At 44.5% G+C, this 26,286-nt stretch overlaps 1 protein-coding gene across 1 annotated transcript in view; it reads right to left on the reverse strand.

The window, feature by feature from the left end:
• The window catches only part of LOC147679439 (P2X purinoceptor 7-like), a 512,498-nt gene that overhangs the window by 307,067 nt on the left and 179,145 nt on the right, over positions 1 to 26,286 (reverse strand). Inside the window, exon 3 of the mRNA XM_086943008.1 lies at positions 3,395 to 3,466. Coding sequence (XP_086799134.1) covers positions 3,395 to 3,466 — 72 coding nt within the window. The remainder of the gene's footprint in view (positions 1 to 3,394; positions 3,467 to 26,286) is intronic.

Below are 26,286 nucleotides of genomic sequence, written 5' to 3' on the forward strand. Positions count from 1 at the left end.
GTTGGGAATTTATAAGTGTGATAATTATCACCTATTCATCTTTGTTGCAGGGATTCTGCGGAGGCGCAGAACTATGCTTGAGATCACAGAACCTTAGTAGGCAGAGACTGAGTCATCCTACCACCTTAGGAGGCATGTGCCCCAGACCATCTATCTACAGTCTCTCACTTGCCCTTCAACTTACTCACAGAGGAACAAGTGATTAGACACCCCTGAACACAACACTCCCGACCCTCTCAAGAATCGCGTTTATAGGACACACCCGTTACCTCGCACTACTCCACAATAAGACCTGACAGAGACACAAGAAAAGTTTAAAATGTTTATTTTAACTATCGTGCTCTAGTATGCAGTATACGTGCCACAATAAGGATGAAAATGACTAACACAAATATGGTTAACATAGCAAGTAGTCCATAAATCATAAATGGAGTTGCCATTATATAAGACAGGGTAGCCTAAAACCCCCCCTCCCCTTCTATAGAAGCAAAGTGATTATATATCAGAAGATCTCTGATGGTTGGCAGCAAGCCCGGTACCTTAGCATATACAGATGAAAGTTCTATACCTCAGGTGCTGTCACAATCTCTTCCCTGAAAAGATCCCTCTCCAAATGTGTGTTACCTATATGGCAAAAGTACGTGTTCCCAAACAATAGCTGCATCTGCATGTTTTGTCTCGGTGCTAGGGCCTGACCTGAACAAAATAACAAGGGGCTTTGTTGTTCGACCTGGTCTACAGTTTTCAGACTAAATCCCAGGAAAGATCAGAATGCGGGTTCTGCGTGAAAGTAAAGTGTGGCATAAAGCAAAATAAGTTTGTATAGTAACGTGCGCAAAGCAGAGGGCTGTCTGCAACGTGCTCATGCTAACATAGAGAATACGACAATGGGCCTGCACTGGACATATGACATCTTTTGGGGGAATAACATGGATTTTTTTGATTACTGCCCTAAAATCGGCATAGACTGGTCTATAGAGGGCATTTTCCCTGTTAAATTTCAGCAGGTTACACCTGCAGGAATGTAACAGAGGATGCAAACATTATCACACCTGGTACGTCGCACCACTTATAATTGCAATTCATGCACAAACAGGGCCACAATTTAACAGTTCACTTGTAATCAGGGCCATTACATTTTGCCTTTTTCAGAGCCTAATTGTCCGGTGGTACAATGATAAAATAATTAACAATTTAAGTATGATAATTTGTCACTACTACCTGGATGATAGAACTTTGGAAGCAAAGTAACGGAGGCAATGTTCATATGTAAATGTATCACTTTCAAAATACCTTAGGGTTACCATAAGTATTTAACTAAGATATACAGGGCGTTGAAGTGTCCACCAAGGGTAATACCAGCCATCTTTTGCCTTTTGTTGAGAAACTTTCCTCGCAATTTTACTGAGTGATGTACTTTAGACGTCTAAAACTGGCACGCATATGCCGGCGCCATACCATATTTTAAGGATAACTGCATAAAATAAATGTTCATACTCATCATTTGATCTATTGGCGGGTACCTTGAAATTCTGACACAATTGTTGTGCTGCAGTTGAAAAGCACTATTATATACTATCCTCAGCGCTGATTATGTATATTTTCAGAAAGCTGACATCACAGCTGAAATTGATTCAGATACGTTTTTTTTTGTTATCCTAAAATAATGGGTATACCATCCATGACTAGGAGTATTGTTTTAATAACTGTACCCTTAAAAACACCCAAAACAGGTCCAACCAAGATATTTTTCAACTTCCGTAATCATTGAAATGGTCAATATTTCAACAGCTCTAATTCTTGCTGATCTATTGCCAGCCTATGGCGCTAAGACCATGAATAATCTTGGGCACCCTGGCATTTCTTTTGCATAAACATGCAACTGTGCCACTTTATTACACTTCACTGTCCTGATGATGACCTAAGGACTATGGCCACAGAGTTGAAACATTGACAACCACTTCTAGGACCGAATATGATATATATTTAAATCATCCTTTCATAGATCAGCCATATATACTTTTGGGAAACTCAAAGAGTTTACTGCACCATACCTTGTGTGTGTCTTTCACTGTGAAGTCAGCATACAAGTTTATGCACCTCCCAACTTTAGGTTTTAAGTGTCAATTCTTAGGAGTCCTAGCTAGGGGTGAGCGGGAAATCCGTTACGCTCGCGGATTTTGCGGATTTTGGGGAAATCCGCAATCCGCGAAGTTTGCGGATTTCCCGCAAAATCCGCAAAAAAAAATCCGCGAACGTAACGGGTTCAAAAGTTGAACCCCCACTCATGCAACTATTTTACAATGGCGCCAGCAAGCTGCCAGCGCCGTTGTAAAATAGTTACAAAGTTAGCTTGCACAGGAACCACTAGATAAAACGAAGCAGGTGATGCTTTATTTTATCTAAGTGCTTCCTGTGCAAGCTAACTTTGTAACTATTTTACAATGGCGCTGGCAGCTTGCTGGCGCCATTGTAAAATAGTTACTTACAGCTCACTCAAGGGACCCCTGCGCCCTTCGGGGCAATTGCATAGTAACACACACATGGTCGCTCGAACTAGTTGATGCTCAAATTCAGTGACTCATTCATTAGCCCAAAAACAATCGTGAGCGTCGTCGAGGCTGGACAGGTGTGCCTTCTTCCCAAATCTACCGTGGAAAATCAGCTGTGATGCTGGATAGAGGCCTTTGCATCCTTGACTTTCACAAGCGCAATACCCGTGCTGTTCCTGTGACCAGGAGCTTCTTTCTCTTCATCTGCTGAACTGATCTTTCTCTGACCTTTTATACACACAAGAGGCACAAATGAGTAGGCACATTGTGTTCGCACGGGTTTCTGCAAGTTCGCGAGCATTTTGTACAATTTCGCAATTTGCGAAATTGTACAAAACCCTCGCGAACTTGCAGAAACCCGCGCGAACACAAAAAAAAAATCCGCGAGGATTCGTGGATTTTGCGGATTTTCGCAATCCGCAAATTCGCAAATCCGCTAATTCGCAGATTGCCAATCCGCAAAATCCGTCCATGCCTAGTCCTAGCAAACATTTTCTTTTCAGGCATCTAATCCACTTTGGTTCTTTGGATGCATTTAGAAAATTTCTAGACTTTTGAGTGCTATGGAATTGATTTAAGTAATTAAGTTTGAAATCACAATCTGGTAAACTACTGTTTCTTTAATTTCTTAGTTAATGGTGTATTATTCCTTTAGGAATACAATATGTATTTTAGTTAATCTTGTATAGACTACAAATAGTCTTTCATCAACACACACAGACTCAAAATGGTATCCAAAGCATTACAAAACACAATGGTTTGCATACCCACTTTAAGGTTTGGGGATGCAAATAATTAACACTCCGTACAGGAGTGAGCAGTCATGAACAACATTCAATTACCTCAGCACAGGTACCTTGGACTTGTTTTTCGGTCCTTAAGATGTTAGTTATCACAAAAAAGGAGTCCACACCCTACAAGGGAACACAAGAAATGAGAATGCAATGAAATTATGATAAAACACGTATTACTCCAGCACAATCTATTGAAATAGATTTTATATATGTTGATTGTAAATGGGACATTGGAATGCCACCCAACCCCCCAACTGAACATACCATGCAGGCACAATAACACTATATTGGATAAATAAATCCCCTAATGAACATTATAAGGATACTGCAGGTCACCAATGACACCGTAACCACAAAGAGGGACAAGGTTGATCTTCTTTATAAAGTCATGGACCCTCATGGTGACTTTCAATAGCAGTTTGAACAATAGCATATGTCATTTTAATCCTTGCATTACGTGATCACTCCATAATCTTTGCTCAAAACTTTTTCTAGCTTACTTCCTTCATAACATAATTCAACAGAGCCAATATAGTTTCAGCTACATAGAATAAAAGTGGCATTTGTCATGTGAAAACAGCCACATCAGTAGCAACATATACATGTTTGCAAAATAGGGACCTATTTAAGGTGTGCATGTACTACAAAATGCTATTCACAAACCTAAGTGTAGTGGCCTCCACCTCCGCCTAACCTTCCTTTTATGTGCAAAGATCTCTGCCCAATTGTGGCGATCTACTCACACACAGGTATACAATGACGTAGTAAATGAGGGAGGGGCTGTGAGAGTGGCTGAGAACTTGTAGTATTTAGGGTTAAAGGGGAGGGGATTTTTTTGGATGGGGTGGTAGGGAGTAAGGAGGGGTTAAGGGAGGCACAGGGATGGGTTTGGAGAGGGACGTGCAACCACCCACTACAGGGTAAGCCTCTTCATATTCTCAAATTGCACTTGTAAAGTTAATACACCCAAAAAGGACCCAAAACAGCTGTAAATGTACTCCATCTGAAACCTAGAGTAAGTCTAGCAAGACTCATGGCCACTCACAGGTCCTGCAACACCCTACGGTAGAAAAGTATAGGGGAAGGGACCTTAGATAAAACCCCATAGGAAACAATGTTCAAATGAATGTAAAAAAATGAATACATATAACATTATTTTACTGTTATAAAAATAAATATACATTAGAAATACATATTTTATTTTTAATTTAGTACATAATATATAAACATTTTACTTCACCTCGGTTGATTTAAAAAAAATGTTGAAAAAGTATAATTTACTTTGATTTACCAAAACATTTATTTACTAGTGTAGTACCATTGTTTTGCATTATCTAGATGTGATATATGTACATAGAATTGTTTAACATTATAATTTAACATATGAAAATATTAATTTGCTCTTAAACTTTGATCGACTTTTCTTACTTTCCCTATACTTTATCACAAGGCAATCTCCACCCTGCTTCTAAAGGTCTACACCAAGCACACGGAATGTCAAATATGGTTACAAAATCATTGTTAGTAGTAACTTTATGGTCATATTTGATGTTTTTACTGACTCCACCCATTTCAGAGTATGGGATCGCGTATGTCTACACTTTTGGCAAACTGTAGAATTGTAAATGATGAATAGCCAAAAGCAGTAAAGATACTTAAGAGTGGAAGAGTAACTTTACATGTGAAGATTTACTTATGAGTAAAGTTACCTTTGTGAGGATAGTTTAAGCAGTTTAATGCAAGTCACTTTCACAGATAGATTCAGACTTTCTTGTAAGGGATCCCAGTCCTGCAATAACCAGGCTTACGCCCACACATTTGACCTTAATGGCTAAAAACTGTGAATTATTAGGGGAAAAAAAGCTTACATGAGAGTGCTGAAAAGGACCCTTTCACTTTCGTTGGTAAAGCAACATTTGCATTTGTATCCCATGACATGCCCTTTACACTGTCTGCTTATTTTAGCAGAGGCATTGTGACGAGATAACTGAACCATAGTTAGATATCATACTAGAGTAGTAGTGATATTTTTTAATTACAGCTGAGAAGTGATGTCACAACTAGACTGCAATAAGAACATTAGAGACAGGTTTAATACGGTTATTGAAAGATTCAATGCATTATCATCATCATAATAATGGTCATCATAAACAAAACCTCAGAGCGGTATATTGGGCCTCCTTGGTACTATAATGTCCTTTTTCCCAAGCTCTTAGAATTAGATGATGGTAATATTGGCTGGAATTGAAAACAAAAACTAACTTGGAACATGAAAGAACACTCTTTAGAATAAGAATACAGGTGGGTCAACGAAGAATCTGCAGGTAGATAGAATGCCTGCAAGAAACAATATTACTGAAGACGAATAACTTACTCATCTAATGAGTGCGTCTACCCGCAGATTCCTCACCTCTTGTCTTGATAGCAAAGTAATGACCCCAGGTGGAGGAATAAGGCACAAGAACAATGTCATGCAGGCAATCATCTCCGCTTGACCAAGCTGAGAATAAAACCCAGCCACAATGGATAGAATAAATCTTGCACCGCAATCCAGTGTCCACTCATGCTGATAACAGGAAGATCGAAACTCCACAAGCAAAGCCATGTCTGGCATAAGAGTGGAGAAATGCAAAAGCCCTCCCCCTCAAACCAACCAGTAAGCCCCAATTTCGGCATAAAAAGGCGAACCACTCAAGAAGCAGAAACATTGCTGAAACAAACCTAGCTGGCCAAAAATAGGTAGAACAGCAACCAGGTGACCGACAGAGGAAACACACCAGAACTCCCCCCTTCCCATATATGCAGCTCAAAAAACTCTTTCTACCTAAAAAGACAGCATTCTAGGCACCAAATTACCTACTTGTTCTCACAACCAGGCCCATGACAATTGGCCATTGGAGGTAAAAGAGTTCAGCAGAGGACTACAGAAATAATTAAGCAGAAGGAACTATATTGCACTACCACGGTGCACGCTGTGACCAAAACAACTTCTCCAGTCCAGACACAAATAGTATTAAAACTGCAGAAGAGACGCTGACCACCCAAGCACAACTGCTGATCTCATCAACCAAAAAGAATTTAGTTAGTGTCAGAAAGCACTAACCTTATAGACCTGATTCAATGGAAGCGATGTATGCTTCTACACCTCACCAAATAAACAACCAATACCATCTCAACACAAATGCAATATGCTAGATGACAGCTGACCTGGGGAAAGGGATCTTTGATAAGAGAGGGAAAACAGACACAGGAGATCACTGCTGTGACTCATCAGTTTGGCTGAGCACAGACTTCAACAGGTCCTACTGATTACCTAAAATAGACAAGACTATTAATACCCATGAATTAAACAATTAAACTGTATCTAATTGTAGGTGTAAGTGTGAGTGTGAGTGTGAGTGTTTGTATTCCCACTTAAAAAAACAAAGGTTAAAGTAAAGTTATAATTAGGTGTTGATATAAGGTAAAAACAAAAAACATCTGAGATTAACCAGTTATAGTTTACTGAGCTAACTATAACTTGCTTCCCTGTTCTGCACTGCTTAGGGCCTCACATATTACATAGTACATGCCATGTTAAATGACAAAAAGTACGCTTTCAGAGTTAAGTTCCAAATTTGGTATGAATCCATTCCATTTGCACCAGAAGTTCCCTATGAGAATTAATTTGGGAAATCAATGTTTTGGACCCCCTTTTTCTTGGCACTGCTTGACGGGTCCGAGCAAAACATTGCAGGAAGGAGCAGAAGTGAATATACTTTTATGGGGGAAAGTTTTGTGAAAATTTGTCAAACAGCACCAAAGTCAGTAGCGAAATCCTATTTCTATGAAAACGCTGCCCTAACTAGAACTATGATGTGGCAAATTCCAGTGTATATATGTATATATCTGTATATGTGTACATATATCTATATCTATATATCTATATCTATATATGTATCTATATATATATATATCTATCTATCTATCTATCTATCTATCTATCTATCTATCTATCTATCTATCTATATATATATATATATATATATATATATATATAAGCAACCCAGCTCCGGTATAGAAGAAGCCGTCTTGCAGGGCGGTCCGCGGTCAGGGCACCGGAAGCCCTGCACACTATCACACCAGCACTTCCTCGCTCGAGAAAGATTACCACGGACACCTCACATGGATTGCAGATAGTTTAATCATATGGAGACTGCACAGCAACGCGTTTCGACTTAACGTCTTGATCACGCTAGAGAAGCTACACAGTGAACACACTTAAATATCCTGTAATGTAGTGAGTAAACATCAACAAAGGACTTACACTAAAGTGATAGAAAATAATACATGGTGGTTCCGCCATCTTAGCCTAGTCAGAGTAGTTACTGAATAACACTGTGCAGACATAAGCATTTCATATCAAACCATGTCCACAGAAGTCCGCTTGGAATATATACAGATCTCAAAATTCATTTGAATAGTATTAAAAAAAAAAAAACATCTGGCGTAACGCCCAAGTGGGCAATTATTGTTTTCCCAATTTCCAAGCATCATCACACGACAAGGAAGGTCTTGCCCCAGTGGGCAAATAGTTGCACGGTGTAAGTGCACAGAATATTTCAATGTCTCAAATAGTTGCACGGTGCAGTGCATAGAATGTCTCATATAGGCAAAGTCCAAACCACCTTCAAGAAAAATTGTGTGCCACCACCTAAAAAATGAAAAATAAAAGTGCTATAATTAACTAATAATATCCAAATACATACAATGATTAAAAACATCGGCCGGCAGCAGACAAAGACAAAGAATCTCAGTATTTTACATACTTGCACAGATTATCGGTTCTTCTATATGCACAAGGAATAATTAGTGTAGGTGGATAGCTAATTCCTCACTGGAATTCAATCCCTGTGGTATCCCACCTCAAACTCAACCCGGACAAGACCGAGTTGGTCTTGACCGGAGGTGGTTGCAGTCCATGGTCCCCCTCCTTTTGGCCCTCGTCACTTGGTGTTCCTCCACTCCCTGTACCTAAGGTTACAACTCTTGGGATCCTCTTAAACTCACAACTTTCTGTTCATTCACAAGTCGGTTCAGTGGTCTCTTCTTGTTTCTTTTCCCTCAGAATAATTAGGAAAGTCTCTCGTTTGTTTTCCCCCTCTGCTTTAAAAATCATCATGCTAGCCATGGTACTATCTCGTATTGATTATGGCAACATAATCTACAATGGGGCTCCTGCCTATGCGATCCACCGCTTGCAGCTGGTACAGAATCAGGCTGCCCGCCTGATTCACGGCCTACCCAAATACCATCGGGCCACTCCTCTGCTCAAAGCACTTCATTGGCTTCCGGTGAGAGAGCGCGCCCTTTTTAAACTTGGCTGCCTCACTTTTCAGGCTAGGTCGGGCACTGCCCTCGAGTTCATATGCTCTGATATCAAGCCTTACCTTCCAGGCAGAGAGCTTCGCTCCACTCATTTAGCCCTCCTAGCTACCCCCCGTTTTAAAAAACAGAGGGCTGGTGGAGCGAGGTTCGCTGTTCTTGCTCCAGCTTTCTGGAACTCCCTTCCTGCTGCCCTCCGCACATCACCTTCTTACCTTCAATTCCGGAAGGATCTCAAAACCTTCCTATTTGCGCAAGCTTACACTGTCTAACCTCTTCCAGCTGCTGCCGTCCACTGCATCACATATAGCGCCATGAAACCGCTGGGTAAAAGTGCGCTGAATAAATGTTTTTAAATTCAAATTCAAATTCAAATCATAGTCTCCAAGTCTATGATATATTTGGATTCCAGTTTACGCAGGGCAAGCTTGCGATTACCCCCTCGAGTGTTATTGGGGACATCGTCAATGACCACCATCCTCAGCAGCTTTTCGTTTTGAAAGTGTTGTTCAAAAAAATGTCTGGCAACTGGATATTGCCTATTATTGTGCCGAATTGCCCTGATATGTTCAAGAACACGCTTCTTTGCACAATGAATAGTGCTGCCTACGTACGCCTTATCGCATGGACATAATAAGGCGTACACGCAATACATAGTATTGCAATTCAGTTTCTTTTTGATGGTCATCACCTTTTTCGTGCCTGCAATGCATAAGGTTTTACAATCAATGCTATTACTGAAAGCTTTGCATTTCCTGCACCTAGTATATCCACCTAGTTGTGGTTTGTTGGTTTTCCCCTTGGAGGTGATAAAACTAGGGTTCAATTCATCTCTGAGAGAACTGCATTTTTGGAATGTTATCTGGGGTTTGTTATTTAGATGTTTCTCAAGGTTTGTATCAGTAAGCAAGACATGCCAGTGTTTCTGAAGTACCCTACGGACTTGTGTAGCCTGTCCTGAGAATTTGGTTATAAATCGTAGGGTATTCTTTTCTGGAACCTCAGCATCTGGGTAGAGAAGTTTAGTTCTAACAACTGCATCTACTTTGGCACAGGCTTCACTGATAGTCTTACTATTGTATCCCCTCTCCCGGAAACGTCCCATCATAGTATGTTTTTCAAGTTGGTAGTTCTCATCAGAGCTACAATTACGTCTGGCTCGTAAGAGCTCGCCATAGGGGATACTGTATACCAACTGTCTCGGATGAGAACTAGCAGCATTGAGGATACTGTTGCCTGCAGTACTTTTGCAGAATAGTTTCGTCTGGATAGTGTTATCTACAATCTCCACTAGAACGTCCAGGAATTCAATTTTGGTGTAGCTCATATGTTCAGTGAAACCCAAATTATATTCATTATCATTAAGGAGTTTCACAAAATTGTTAGCAGATTCCATGTCACCATCCCATATCAAAAAGATGTCGTCTATGTACCTTAGCCACAGGACACAGCGATCATGATGTTCTAACTGGGCGGCCACCCGCTCCTCCCACCAACAAAGTTAGCCCCAAAAACGAGAGAGGCCTCTGGCAGTGCAATACTTCGACTTTATTCAAGCAGCTTGCAAACAGGTTCCACAGCAGCAGACAGTAACCTTTGTAATGCCAAACGCATTTCAGGAACTTTATTCCCTTCTTCAGTGGCTGTCAGCAGCTTTGAGCCACATCCCACATGGGCTATGAATTATTGTTTTATTGCGCAGTGTGTAAAAGCGGACTCACTGGAGAATACCTTGTGACACTACGAGATCCAGAAGGCTACGAGGGTAGCCACGCCCACTGGGCGGGACTAGAATACAATGGTGCACAGGAAAAGCTGCTTTCTCACTAAGCGCTTGACAGCCACTGAAGAAGGGAATAAAGTTCCTGAAACGCGTTTGGCATCAGGGTGTGGCCGATTCACGGGCCGTCATCTGCGGGGACTGACAGGGATAGGGTAGCGGCCATCTTAGTGAGGGCTCGCAGTGCACGTCGCTCGGACGACGGCATAAAAACAGAGGAAGCACTTGAGCAATAATACTGCTTTTTCATTCACTCCTGAGGCTTGAGCCCGGAGGCTAACTTTTTAAAACTCTGATCTCGTTTTTAACTAATTGTTGAATATTCTCCCCGTGTGTCCTTCCCCCCCTCCCTCTGGCAACAGTGCTGATTACTCGCTGTGTAACATTGAGGCACGAACTTTGGAGGGACTTATCCTCACATCGTTTTGGGCGACAGAGAAGGCAAGGGTGAATAGATCTTACCCGCTTTCCCTTGACAGCTGGCAGACTACTTGCCTTCCCCTCAGGGTGTGGCCGATTCACGGGCCGTCATCTGCGGGGACTGACAGGGATAGGGTAGCGGCCATCTTAGTGAGGGCTCGCAGTGCACGTCGCTCGGACGACGGCATAAAAACATACGTCCATGGCTCCGCGCAGCGGACGCGCATTGCGGGCGCGCCGGTCGCGCGCCGGAGTCAAGCCAGAGTCCTGCCCGTCTGCGCCCGTCCGCGAACGACCGGGGCGCGGGGCAGGACCCCATGGCCCTACCCCTCAAACAAACTCCGCGGCCCAAAGCAGCAGCAGCCATCGAATTCACTATTCTAAAACAGATCTCCTCACACTAGGTAAGAAGCCAAATCAAACCTGCTTTCACACTATAGACCCTGATCACATACCCTCTTTTTGTAATTTATGCAACCAGGCACTTCCCATGATAAACCAAATTTCAGGAAAGGTAGCTAATCGGAAGATGATATTGCTAAACTGTAGGTCTATGACTAAACATAAAATGGAAATTCACGACCTGTTGATAAATAAAGACCTAGACGCCATGTTTCTTACAGAGACATGGCTAGAAGATTCATCCTCCCCTGATATTTTAGAAGCTATACCTCCTAGTTATAGTCTTCTGAGAATTGATAGACAAAAACAACGTGGAGGAGGACTTGCAGAGCTTGAATGCACTCTAACAAAATCCACCATAATCAATAGTGAATGTGGCCTATTTACAATAATGCAAATGCTACTTACCAGTATGCATCTGTTCTTGGCATGTAGGGCTGCTGACATTCATATCTGTGCATAGATCGCCGCCTAGTGTTGGGTCCGGATGATTGCACATTGTTGTCCTGGAAGAGTCTTCGAAGTATCACGAGATAGGTGGCTCCTCCCCTGGACTACAGTGCGCATGGGCATCGCCTCCATCCCCAGATTGTTTTTAGCCATTGGCAGAGATGGAGTGAAGTATGTGAGTGATGCCTATGCTGCGAGCAGATATATGAATATATATATATGAATGAAGACTGCAGCTGCTACAGGCGCCGGGGAGGAGGGTGGGCGATATGAATGTCAGCAGCCCTACATGCCAAGAACAGATGCATACTGGTAAGTAGCATTTGCAGTTCGAGGCATGTGGGCTGCTGAATTCATATCTGTGCATAGAATACATAGCAGTCCTCCCATTATTGGCGGCCGCCCGTGCCAGCTGCAGCAGTCTGAAAAAGTGTCCTGAGAACAGCCTGACCAACAGCTGCTTGCTGTTTGGAATGCACGTCTACACAGTAATGTTTAGTGAAAGTATGTGTGGTAGACCATGTGGCTGCTCTACAGATATCTTCTAAGGGAATATTACCTAAGAAAGCCATGAAGGCCCCCAGCTTCCTGGTGGAGTGGGCTCTTGGTGGAATTGTGAGAGTGCGCTTGGCCTTAGCGTAGCAGATCTGAATGCATTTTACAATCCACCTAGCGATCCCAGCTTTGGAGATAGCGTTTCCCTTGTGGTGTGAGGCAAAAGCAACAAAAAGCTGCTTGGTCTTACGAAAATCTTTGGTCCTGTCAATGTAGTACATTAAGGCTCTTTTCACGTCAAGGGTGTGGAGCATCCGCTCCGCCAGCGACTCTGGGTTTTGAAAGAACACTGGCAACTCAACAGTTCCAGAAACGTGGTGTACCATGGTTGGCGAGCCCACGTTGGAGCAACCAGGATGAGAGTCATCAAGTGCTGCCTGAGCTTGCGTGCCACCAGCGGTATTAGAGGCGCTGGGGGAAAAGCGTATGCAAATCTGCCTGACCAGTTCATCCACATCGCATTGCCCTGTGATTGCGGGTGTGGGAACCTGGCGGCGAAGCTTCGGCATTTTGCGTTCTCCTTTGTGGCGAACAGGTCTATCTCTGGATGACCCCACTGTTGGAAGTACGGTTGGAGTACTGATGGATGTATCTCCCACTCGTGCATCTGATGGCTGTGCCTGCTGAGCAGGTCCGCCATCTGGTTGTCTTTGCCTGGGAGATGCTCTGCCATGAGGAAGATGTTCCTCTGAATGGCCCACTTCCACATGCTCTGAGCCAGATGAGACAGCTGCGGAGAGTGTGTGCCTCCCTGTTTCTGAATGTAGTACATGGCTGTCATGTTGTCCGTCCGGATCAACACGACCTTGTTGCACAGGTGTACTTTGAATGCCTTCAAGGCCAAGAAGATTGCCATCAGTTCCAATACATTGATGTGCATCTTCTTTTGCTGTAGTGTCCATAGTCCCTGCACTGTGTAGTGGAGTACATGAGCTCCCCATCCCTGGAGAGAGGCGTCCGTTGTCAGGATAATCTGTGGCACAGGCTCCTGGAACGGCCGGCCCTTGCAAAGGTTTTGTGGATTCCACCAATGCAGAGAGTTGTACGCCCGACCGCTCACCAACACTAGGTCTGTTAGTTGCCCATGAGCCTGAGTCCACTGACGTGCTAGGCACTCCTGAAGCGGACGCATATGTAGTCTCGCGTGCGGGACAATGGAGATGCAGGAGGCCATCATGTCTTTCAACTGCATGAACACTTTCGCTGGAAGCGAGTGCTGGGGCCAGAATCGTTGGATCAGCGTTTGGATACTGGCGATTCTCACTGAATTTGGCTGCGCAGTGGCTGCCAGAGTGTTTATCGTCGCGCCCAGATACTGCCGTACATGGGCGGGCTGGAGATGGGATTTTGGGTAGTTCAGAGAGAATCCCAGATCGTGCAGGAGATGAATGGTGCGGGACACGTGTTCGGCGCACTGCTGTTCTGTTTTTGCCTGAATGAGCCAGTCGTCCAGATAAGGATAGACGTGGACGTTTTGGCGTCGTAGATGCGCCGCCACAGTCGCCAGGCACTTTGTAAAGACCCTTGGCGCTGTGGTGACCCCGAACGGCAGAACCCTGAACTGGTAATGCTGGTCTTGAATGGTAAATCTGAGATACTTCCTGTGGGAAGGATGCAGGGGGATATGAAAGTATGCATCTTTTTGATCCAGCGTAGCCAGGAAGTCCCCCTGCTGAAGCAGGGGGAGTACCTGCTGTAACGTGAGCATATGGAAGTGCTCCGAGAGAATGTACCAGTTGAGGGGCCTGAGGTCCAGGATGGGCCTGAGGGATCCGTCCTTTTTGGGGATTAGAAAATACAGGGAGTAAACCCCTGTTCCCCTTTCTTGCAGTGGGACGAGCTCTATTGCCCCTTTTTGCAGCATGACTTGAACTTCCTGCTGCAACAAGTGCAAGTGCTCGCCGGACATAGGACGGCTTCTTGGAGGTATGTTTGGTGGAGTGGAAGTAAGTTCCAGACAGTAACCGTACTGGATAAGAGACTTGACCCACCTGTCCGTGGTGATGGATTTCCACGCGGGCAGGAACTGCTGGAGTCTCCCCCCGACCGGTGTTGTATGGTCGGGGGGCAGTGACAAGACGTCACTGCTTGTTGGCGGTGGTGGACCTGGAGCTGTTGTTTCCACGTCCCCTGCCCTTGATGTTGTTGCCTCTGTAGCCACCTCTACCTTTGTTGGTGTATGAGGTTTGGGTATTACTTTTATAATACTGTGTGGACTGCGATGCCTGACCCCTTGAGGTGCCTCTGGTATTGGAGCGGCGAAAGGAACCACCCCGAAACTGCTGAGACTGGAGGGCCCCCATAGACTTGGCAGTGTCTGTGTCTTTCTTCATTTTTTCCAGTGTCGCATCCACCTCTGGGCCGAACAGGTGGTCAGGATTAACTGTTTGGTTCAGGATGGTAGTCTGTATATCCGGTTTGAAACCTGATATTCTAAGCCATGCATGTCGTCTTAGCAACACGCTAGTGTTGATTGCCCTGGAGGCTGTATCAGCCACGTCCAGCGCACATTTGATGGAAGCGTTTGTGATGAGCTTTCCCTCCTGAATTAACATTTCCCCTGCCTCCTTGTACTGGTCAGGCAAGTGTTGCAGCAGTGTTTCTAAGGTGTCATAATGAGCCCTATCGTAGCGTGCAAGTAGGGCCTGCGTGTTTGAGATTCGCCAAATATTAGCTGCCTGCGCAGCAATCCGTTTCCCTGAGGCCTCAAATATTTTTGACTCTTTGTCTGGGGGAGGAGCGTCACCAGTGGTCTGTGAGTTCGCCCTCTTGCGTGCGTTGGATACAACCAAAGAGTCCAGTGGCAAGTGTCCCTTGTTGTATGTTGGATCCGAGGGCGCTGCCTTATATTTTTTGTCAATGCGAGGATTGATGACACGCGCCCGAGTGGGCTCCTTGAAGACCTCCGTCGCGTGCTTTAGCACTCCCTTGAGCATTGGCAATGTCTTGACTGACTTTTCAGCCACTGAGAAAGTGTCAAACAAAAAGTCCACATCCACAGGATCCGAGTGCAGCTCGACATCATGGTTAGCTGCAGCTCTTTCAATCAAAGCGTTGAAGGCTGCCGAGTCCTCCGTCGGTGAGGTCTTTGCGGCAAAAAGCTGCGGTTCCTGACCCGACTGCGGGTCCTCTGGGTCGCCTCCGGCAGACCAAGGCTCATGTTCCTCCTCCGGATCCGAGTACGCCGGATAGTTGTACTCGACCTCCTCATCGTCAGCATCCCCTGCATTGGAACGCGTTGGCGAGTGTTCTAAGGCTTGTGGAGACATAGGCTCTATCGGGGCCGAAGTACCCGCAGAATCCTTCTTATTTTTTAGAGGAATCCGAAAATGTTCCAACACCAGCTCCGTGGTGATTTTCCTCTTGAGGAGAGACAGTTTCCCAGTATTGGCGTCGATGATGACCTCTCGACGCTCTTCCTCTGCAAGTGGCTGGAGCCGAGGCTTCGACACCACTAATGACGCTTTGGGCGTCGACACCTCCTTCGAGGGCACGCCTGCCCCATGCTTCGGAGCGAAAGCCTTCGGCGTCGACTTCGGCGGCAGGGTAAAGCGGATAGGCGTCTGCGCCTTTGCGGGCTTTGGTGTGTGCTTCGGCACCACATCCCCTGGTTCGGGAACCACAGCGTCCTTCCGAATCCGTTGCAGGGACTCCGCAACCTTTTTCGTTAAGGCTGGAGAGGGCTTGACCGGCTCGATCGATCTCCCCGAGTCGGGAGTCGGGTCGGCGAAAGGCACTGTCTTCGGAGCCGACACATCACGTTCCTTGTCCCTGGCGGCCGGAGCCGGCGAAGCCAGAGCTGTGGAATCGCCTTGACGCTTCTTTGGAGCTTTCTTCGGGTCATCGACCTCGACCATCTTCGGCGCCGACGCGGCCGCGTCGGTCGACTTCGCCTTCGGCGTCGACCCTGAGGCCTTCGGGTCGGCCATCTTGGCGCGGCTCTTCAAGTCGGCCATTTTGAATTTCTTGGAAGTCGATGCCTCCAGAGCCTTCTGCACCAGTGCAGCTTTCACTTTCGGTTTCGAAACCGGAGGAGTGGATCCCAATGGCTTCACTTTTGTTTTTGTTAACGGGAGTGGCGCATCAGAAATGTCCGTGACCGGGCCCGGAGGCGGGGCCGCTGGACTAGTAACGAGGTCTTGGGTAAGGCCCGAAGGCGATCCCTCGACCTGGGCCGCATGAAGGGGGTTGACCCCTGAGTCAGTTTGGGGATGCTCTTCCTCCGAGCTATCCCCCACGGTGGCAATGGCCCCATCGTCGTCCCCTACCTCGTCGCCGGCTTCGTCAAAGTCCTCATCACCCGCGTCGTAGGCATCCCCCTCGGACGCGGGGCTAGAGTCCGAAACCTGTAGGACATCGTCGTCTTCAACAAATTCCTCGAAGATGTTGTCCGGCGGGGGCGCCGGGGGTGCCGCTAACTGGGCCTGGAGTCTAGCGGCCCGACGAATCTTGAGAGTCTTCTTACACCGGAACTTCGAGCAGGCCATACATCTGGCCTCATCATGGTCCGGTGACAAACATTTGTTGCACACAGGGTGCACATCGAGGTGTGAATACTTGGAGGTGCACACCGGGCACCTTTTGAACGGAGTTCGTTCCATGTCTGGAGCGTCGAGTAGGCCCGTCCGCGCCGAGAGCACGCGGATGGGTAGCAAGAGTTCGGAGCTGAGAAACAGACAAAAACCCGAACAAAACGATACCGACGCCCAGCCTAAAGACCTTTTGGTCTCGAGTTAGAAAAGTTTATCAACTATCGATTCCGACAGAGGGAACCGAAACACATCCGAACCCAATGGCGGAAAAAAACAATCTGGGGATGGAGGCGATGCCCATGCGCACTGTAGTCCAGGGGAGGAGCCACCTATCTCGTGATACTTCGAAGACTCTTCCAGGACAACAATGTGCAATCATCCGGACCCAACACTAGCCGGCGATCTATGCACAGATATGAATTCAGCAGCCCACATGCCTCGAAGAATTAGAACCTACGAATACGATCACTGGCCTACTTATTTACCGGCCTCCGGGAACCGCAGCGCCTTTCTGCAGCCAACTCATCGAAACAGCCACCCAGCTTTCAGTTAGACATAAAAATCTAATCATTTCAGGCGACCTGAATCTGCATTTTGAAGATATTAACTCCGCTGAAGCACAACTTCTTGCGGCCGCACTCAACTCTGTAGACATAAAACTTCGCTCTACAATTCCCACACACCAGCAGGGACATCTTTTAGACCCTATTTTTGCGAATTGGGAGGGCATTGAGACCTTAGCCCCCATCCCACTGATTTGGTCTGACCATAGCATTGTGCCATTTGAGATAATAAAAGAACTTACTGATACCATACCTATAAAACATCTTCCTCAAAAACGCCGTAATTGGAAAAAATTCACCCCTGAACTCTTTAAGAGCATGTTACTCGAGCAACCTCCAACAACAGGTAACTCCCTGCAAGAGGTTTGGGACAATTACGAATTATGGATGGTAAAAGCACTAGATAAAATCGCTCCCTGGACAACCAAACCTCCAGCTAGACAATCCAAAACCGCTCCATGGTTTTCAGAGAGACTTAGAACAGCAAAAGCGCAATGTAAATCAATAGAGCGTAGATGGAGGAAAAGCTACGCACCTGAACTTAAAGATAGCTACAGAATTGAATTAAAAAAATACCAAAAAATGGTTAGAGCGGAGAAAAGTCACCACTATAAAAATAGAATTGAGGAAGCAGATAATCCCACGAAAGAGTTGTTTAGTATATACAGAGAACTCACTATTCCATCACGACTAGATAATCAAGACACATACTCCGCTGAGATATGTGATCAAATCGCTGACTTCTTTGTAGAAAAAGTAGAAAGAATTCATGCCACCTTTGTAAGCAACACAACTTCCGTAAATATCAACGTGGATATTAAAGGCACCCAAAAGCACAAAACCCCTCTTACCAGGTTCACTACCCCGGACAAACAAGACCTATTGAAAATCATTAATGATATACAGTCGGGTTCCCCCACCGACGCCTGTCCACCGGAACAGTGTAAGGGAGTCATGGAAAGCACTTTAATTGACCATATTAGTCATATGATCACTTTATCTTTCCAGTAGTGCCACGTTCCAGAAATATGGAAAACTGCCCAAGTTATGCCACTAAAAAAGAAACCAAACATTCATGTTTCTCAGTTCCAAAATCTACGTCCAATCTCACTTCTCCCGTTCTGTGCCAAAATTATAGAAAAAGTGGCAAATAAACAACTTATGGAGCTTTTAGAGAAAGAAGCACTCCTTCACCCTTCCCAGTCAGGATTTAGATCAGGCTACTCAACTGAATCGGCAGTCCTATATTCGACTGAATGTATTCGGAAGATGGTGGACGAGGGCGAGACAGCGGCGTTGGTCCTTTTGGACCTTAGTGCAGCATTTGACACCGTGTTGCACTCAACGCTGTTGTCTCGTCTCTCGGATATGGGAGTAATGGGCCCAGCACTCGCTTGGCTTCAATCCTTTCTGGCCGACAGAACCTTCCAGCTACACTGCCCACCCTTCAGATCATCTCCTCGGAAGGTGAGCCATGGGGTTCCACAGGGCTCTAGCTTGAGCCCAACGCTATTTAACATCTATATGGAACCCCTGGCACACATTGTAGAGGATTTTGGGGTGGGCATTGTCAGCTACGCTGACGACACCCAGTTGGTGTTCAAGTTAACCCCTGACCGAAGAGAATATGCCACCAACTTCTCGAACTGTATGTCGGCGGTAGCGACCTGGATGAATAACAACTGTCTCCGTCTGAATGGAGATAAGACGGAGGTTCTGGTGGTGGGGAGAGAAACATCTGTATGGTCTCAGGCATGGTGGCCTAGTGAACTGGGCAAGCTGCCTACTCCCCCAGAGACGGTGAGAAATCTTGGCGTCATGCTGGATTCTGACCTCTCCGGTAAGACCCAAGTCAACAAGATAACGGGAAAATGCGTTGGCATATTAAAAGTTCTTCGCAAGGTATTAGACCTTCTTCCCACCGAAGCCAGGAAAACCATAGTCCATGCTCTGATAACACCTCATTTGGACTATGGGAATGCCCTCCTGATTGGTCTCAGCCAGAAGGGCCTTCACCAATTACAATGTGTGCAGAACACAGCGGCCCGACTGGTGCTCGGTCTCCCAAGAAAAACATCTGCTAGAGCTGCCTTATCCAAACTCCACTGGCTCCCTGTTAAGGAGAGAATTAAATTTAAGACCCTGTGCTTTGCCCACCGCATCGCTCAGAACAAAGGCCCTGATTACCTAAAAAATCTCCTTACCATACATCGCCCGATTAGGGATCTAAGATCATCGGGTATGATGTTATTTAAACTTCCCCGAATCACAAGAGCTAAAATGGGAGGAAAATCCTTCCGATACTTAGCCACCAAGTATTGGAATGCACTCCCGCTCCACCTACGGATGGAGCCATCCGAAATGAGATTTAGGGCAAAACTAAAAACTCATCTGTACCCTAGTAAGTAATCCCTCGTCTGAGCTCCATGCCATTACTCCTTTGGATATGTATTGTATCAGCAGTTAGCGCGGGGACACACTGTTTCTTGCAGCCAGGCGCTCTACAAATGATTTATTATTATTATTTTATTATTAAATAATGTGAGAGTCTGGGAATTATTGGCAATGCATTTCTTGCTTAGTTCTGTTGCACAGAATGTCATCAAAAGACGTGAAGCTTTGCTCCAAAGGGCTGCTGTTTCTTGTCCCTCTCCAGCCCTTCCTTCCTTTGCCTGGAGCTAACACAGGTGTACTCAAAGTCTGATGCTTACACGCCTGCAGAGGACAGCGAGGAATCCACCGTTCACGACATCAACACATGAGAAGAACATGAAGGAGCAAGCAAGGCTCAACAGAAACCAAAGAGGCAGGTACTCCAATATCAACTAATCTGTCCCACTTCCTATCTGAAGAAACAGTGATGATAACCTAAGGCATCCACCAAAGTGTCCCCTGAAGGTGAGAAATGACCAAGCAGCTAAACTCCCAACGCAAGGTAATGCGAGAGAAGCGAAGAAATCAGTTTCTCCCTCACAACCAAGAGACAGATTAATTGAACCAAGGAGGATGAAGAAGCCATGTCGCAGACCTAGAGTGGTTGTTGGGGGTGAATTTGCATCTTTAGTGAATAAAGAAGCACAGGAATGACCCTGCTTGAGGTGTTCTGGTGATCACTACAGCTCCCATGCCAACTACCCCCGCCCCTAAATTTCTGATCTGATGTGCTTTTCATTTCTCAGGCACTGTGGGGCTCTGCTGTTTCTTGGTTGAGCCATCGCTCTTCTGAAACTCCTCCAGGCTGACCTCTAACACAAACTTCAAAATCGGTTATAGATTTTCTTTAAATGAGGATACGATGCTTTTGTTTGTTTATCATTACTTTTTGGGGTTTGGGGTTCGTGGCCTTTTATGTTTTCAGGGTTTTATGTAGAAGTTTTTATATCTACTATTTTATTGAAAACCGAGTATGGCAATCAGGGGGTAAGAGGATTGGGAGACTTTTCACCTTTTACTTAGCAGATCAGGTGTGAGCACCAACCACCTGCAACACACGTATTAAGCAACATGTTTGCTCTTTAAAACGGTTTGGGAGATTGTATAACAATTCCGGGCACTCAGCTACTCAAACACTTCTTGGTAATCCGTTTACATGCAGGTTATCATCCTAGAATCCTGTCTATAGTGCCTCATTTCACATGTGCCTACAGTTGCATGTGCTTATTCACAAGTAGAAGCATATGCAAATTGTCTCATCTACCTATGTTCAAATCTGCTAAAGGAAAACAAACACTGGTAAAGCCAAATCTTGCCTTTACGACCTCTTGGCTTTGCCAATATTTCTTGCCGCTGGATACTCATGGTCTTTCAACTTTCTTAATCAGTTTAGTTTGTTGGTTTACTGAATAATATATTTAGTATTTGTTAAATTACGAATAAATGGTGAGTATGTACCAGAGTCTTAAGACGAATGGATGCTTTTTAATACATAAAAGTTAAAAACTGTATAACCTGCCATTCAAAAAAGCAATTATAACTTGATAAGACGTATGATTTGTATTCCTTGTATTGCCAGACATACGAAAACAATAAATGATCAGACAAAATCGATTTAAGTAAACGTATCTAAATCCATGAGCTTTTGATGAACACTAATTATGCATAATCTCCCAGCACAGACGCTTTAAAAATGTCTTCCGAAGGATAGGGGCGTTGATTAGGGGAGGGGGTGTCACTCCATTTTCAACCCCCTCCCGACCCGCAATCAATGCATTCTTGGCTTGTTAGTTGGGTCTGGCGGCCCAGAGTTGGGTCTGCTAGGTTTTTATTGGGTTCGTCGTGTGCCAAGAATTAAAGATAAAACAATGACAGTGACCTTTCATATAAAATAGGATAGAGCGGAAGAGACCAAGATGCCCAGCTGGTGGCTGAATTTGAAAACATGAAACCAGATAACCTGGAATCAATACCAGCTTCCTTGTGTGTCCAAATTGTCTGGTCCTAGACAAATGTTTTATTTTATAGAGCCTCTTATTTCTTTATGGTCACATATGAGAGCCCTTGTAAATTTCTGAGTTTAGGATATGCGCTGTACAAGCACCTCATGTTTGATTTCATAGACAATAATGTCCACTGGCTTCCTATCAAGGAACGTGTGAGGTTTAATGGATTAGAGCAGACAGAGCTTTTCATCACTCGGGGCGTCAGTACCTGTCCAATAGAATTACCCCTTACCCACCTACCAGACCAGTTGCCTGTTGGGGGGGATTCCACAATTTAGAAGGAAAAAGTGGAGCGCCAGCTTCAACTCCTACCTGGCTGCCGGGGATTATGACGCACTCCCACAGCAGACCCGGCCACAGAAGATATCCATGCTGTCAAAAGTTCCTAAAACTTGTCTCCTTGAACTCACTTTCAAATCACAAGTCAGTAACTGGATCAGTCTTACAGCCTGTGCTGGGACACTAAATGAGCAGTTGTTGTGCTTTATAAATCCGTTAGATAGAAAGAATGTAGCTCCATATACACTAAGAAAATAATGTAGGCCGTATCTAGGGTTTATAGGAGTACTGACTTGGCTCTTAGTTTAATAATGGCATTGTCGTGGGGAGGGGGGGGGAGGGGGGGGGGAGCAGGGCATGAATGTTTCTAAGTTCATGTTTAAAAACTATCACTTTTAAAAAATGCCTGGGGAAGCATGTAATCGTTTTGCCATGAGGGCATTGGCCATCACAGGCAGCAAGGACTACAAGTCCTAGGAACGCCAGACCACCCACGACGTCATCCCGCGCCCGGAGGCGCATAAGTGCAGCAGCGGACTCCCGCTGCGCGGGACGCTCGTGGGCATGCCCGGCCCCCGCCCGGACCAAGGGCGGGCCCGTCCTTGCCCGTCAGTGCCAGAAAGAGACAGGGCTGGGCCACACTTCTTTGGTCTGCCATTGGTCTGCAATCTTTTCTTCTATGGTGCAGGTTTTGGATCTACTGAACTCTCTGTGGACCTAGAGTACTGAGCTTGTTATCCAAGTTTGTGGTTGGGTCAGCATCCTGGAATTGCTCCTCCCTTGTTCTGATCATTGCAAAGGTCACATATTGCTGTAATGTGGGGTTGGTACCTAGGGGTCGCCAGAGTGTAATTTCATCATTCTATGTCAATGAACTTAAAAATTGTAAGTACTTAGCGATTGTATAGTGATAAGCCAGAATTCCCTATGTCATCTGAGTCCCTCTACTCTACCAAATACTTCTTTACGCTTTAATTTATTGCCAAGTAGCAAAATTAATATTACAACTATTCTACCTAAAACTTTTTTGGGCTATTGGGGCAGATGGGTAAAAGGAAAGGTCAGGAGAGGGTCAATGGTTTTGACAATGCTAAAAAGAAGAAAAAATCGCTTGGTACAGTTTGCCACAAGACTATGGATCGCATTGAATCGATCCTATCAGAGTGCCAGGAGATGGCTGATACCCAACCAAATTCGTCCATCTTGGTAGAAAACTCTGTCAGTCCTATCATATACAGAAAGATCATTGTAGGTCCCGCTGTTGGGACACCTGGCTCATCCTCGTTCCCTACCTCCCAAAAATCACTGCACAAACAAAACTCGGTTAAGATAATTCCATGTATGTTCAATTCTAATTTGAAAGAGAAAGGGATTGGCAAAGGGCAAGGGTAAGGGTAAGGATCCTGATTCAACAACAGACAACATCAAGAGGAACTATGTGGGCCCTGCACTGCTCCCTATATTGTCCAGGTTGATTGTCATAATAGGTCATGATGCTCTAGTGTCCGATGATTGTGAGGTTGGAGAGTCTAATCCTAGTGAATTTAGAAGTGCCCATTCAAAAGAAATGTCTATACTAAGGTCTTTAATTGAGTCATTGAAGAAAGAAGTGGTTGCCCTTAGAAGGGAGGTTGAGATTCTATCCCAGACGGCCATTTGTGGGAATGGAAATGAAGCACTCCATGGATCTCTTAAAAGTCCCATATTAATGTCGGCATCTTCAGTTGAAGATAGCGGCTCGATGCAACATCGGTATGGGCCGGTAGAAATACAGCCCAGAGCCCCTCTGTCAATCATATCACACCAATTCCAAGATCCTGTGGAGAAATACTTTTCTAACCTCAGGGACTTAAGAGTAATAAAACATATGCAACAGGGCGCAAACCTTGGGGTGTTAGGACCTAGGCACCCGGATAGAGGGGAAGTGACGCTAGACAAAGGGCATATACACAGGTTAAGCTATTAAGTCCCACATGGGATTGGGTAGTTAGAGATGGAGTGTATAGAAGGCTGGATGGTAAAGGTAGTCATGATGTTGTCTACCTCGCAAATGTCCCAACATTTTTTTAAAGTGGCTATGAAGACTAGGATTCCCTAAAAAACAAGGTCATTCATTGGTTTAGATCATCTTGCCACTGCTATTCTATTATTATGTATGACATCAAAAATGTACGTAGACTGAATACCCCGGGGGTAGAAAATTATACAAGTCTAGTTAGATTTTATGACAAACCTATGGTATCTGGGCTTCTGTCGATTGATTCTCATACTTTTCCCCCCACCAACACTTCCATTCAGATTAGGTATAAATATCCATTAAAAGAAGGAGCAATCCCGAATGGATTACCTAGGGAAGCATTATGTACTGGCCTAGGTTGGATAAAAAGTAGTCAACGATGACTGAAGCCTGATGGCGCTTTGTTGCTTGAACCCAGGCAGGATCACTCTCTAACCCCACTGAACTCACTGTTATTAAATAATTTAGTTCACAATACTGAACTCTGTGCTGTGCCTGAAGCCATAACTGAAACACATGGCACAACTCAGAATACATGTTCTATTTAAATAGGGCCTTCCCTAACATCGACTCTTAGGATTCTGGTATGGAATGTGGCTGTGATTTCCAAACTATTATCAGATCCTGAATGGTGTACCTTCATGGATACTTTTGATATAATCCTAATACAGGAAACCTGGAGTTTATCAACCCCACATAGAAGTGGTTTTTCTGCCCTTGCCATTGCCGCTACCAGAAAAATGGGGGCCGTCCTGCGGGTGGTTTGGTTGCCTGGGTAAAGAACGCTGTAGGGATTAAAATTAAGCACCTACACGTAGACTTGCAGGACATTTTGGCTTTTGAGTTGTCCTTTTCTAGTGGTTGGAAGGGCAAATTCTTTAATGTATATAACAGGGTAGACTTTACTTGGGAGGAAACAGATACTCTCTGTATACTGGACCATGCTGTAGTGTAGTTCATATATTCCCAATAGGCTCTGCGCATTGGAATAACATAAACGATAGTTTAGACGTAGGACTGAGGTCGACTAGGTCTCTATTGAATATGTTAGACTTAATTATGAATGCCAGCTAGCTCAGAGGTCACTAGAAACTTTCTCGAGTGAACAGGAATGAGTTAACTTTCCTGAATAGACAAGAAGGGATTAGCTTCTGACAACCGCATAAACATGACAACTTTGCTCCCTCCAGAATAAGGAGTATATCTCCAGAGTTGTGTGAAAACAATAGATAGCTATTTCACTCAGTCAATCGTGCATGCTTAGTTTCACCAGAGTGCAGAGAAATAGAGAAACGGGCATTTTCAATAAAAGTTGTTATTTATTTATTATTTATGCCTTTATAAGGATATGATTTGTTATAACCACATAAGGGCATGAATCGGGAATATTTAATTAGGGTCCTAGATACGTTCACAACACCCACTCCACGTATAATGTCCATCATTACTAAATACTAAGCAATATATAAACATATAAGTATGCATGTGTTTTCCAGCCCACCCCAAAATACATAAAATGCATTTAAAATGGTATAGATACACGAAAATGAGTATTATACTGTACGTTTTTCAAGCAGTGGTATCATTCAGATAATATTTTTTGTAGTGCATTATAATCTTCACTGAATGAATCACGAAAGTTACATTTATGAAATGGCTCTTAATACAGAAGAGAAGGTCGAGACCATTTTATCACATAATTATACAAGATTGTACATGTGCTAGAGGCTGATTCAAAATATTGTCTCTAGAGTCTCTAAAAATAGAAGTTCTGTTCTCTAAGAATAGTTCTACTTTAAGCAGAGTACCATGTGCCAAAAAAAGGTAAATATTTTGGAAATTGGAAAAAATAATTTCGCTTTCATGGGGAAAGAAAAATAGTTCCAAATGTTTTCAGTAGTGTTGTTTATAGAAAACTGAAGGCCGAATTCAGAGTTAAGGGAACGATGTGTGCTCGCTATTTCAAATATTATTCCCGTTGTTAGGAGAGAACATTACCTCAGATAGGCCGGCAAAAAATTTGTCTAAAACAGTAGGTGAAAGTTGGGCAACTCCGAAAAATCGGAAATAGTGCATACATGCGATGCATTGCCATCATAGGTGTTTAGATCAGCAATGGTCACAAAAGGTTGTACCTGT

This window comes from Lissotriton vulgaris, chromosome 11 (assembly GCF_964263255.1).
Source record: "Lissotriton vulgaris chromosome 11, aLisVul1.2, whole genome shotgun sequence".
Classification (NCBI taxonomy): domain Eukaryota; kingdom Metazoa; phylum Chordata; class Amphibia; order Caudata; family Salamandridae; genus Lissotriton; species Lissotriton vulgaris.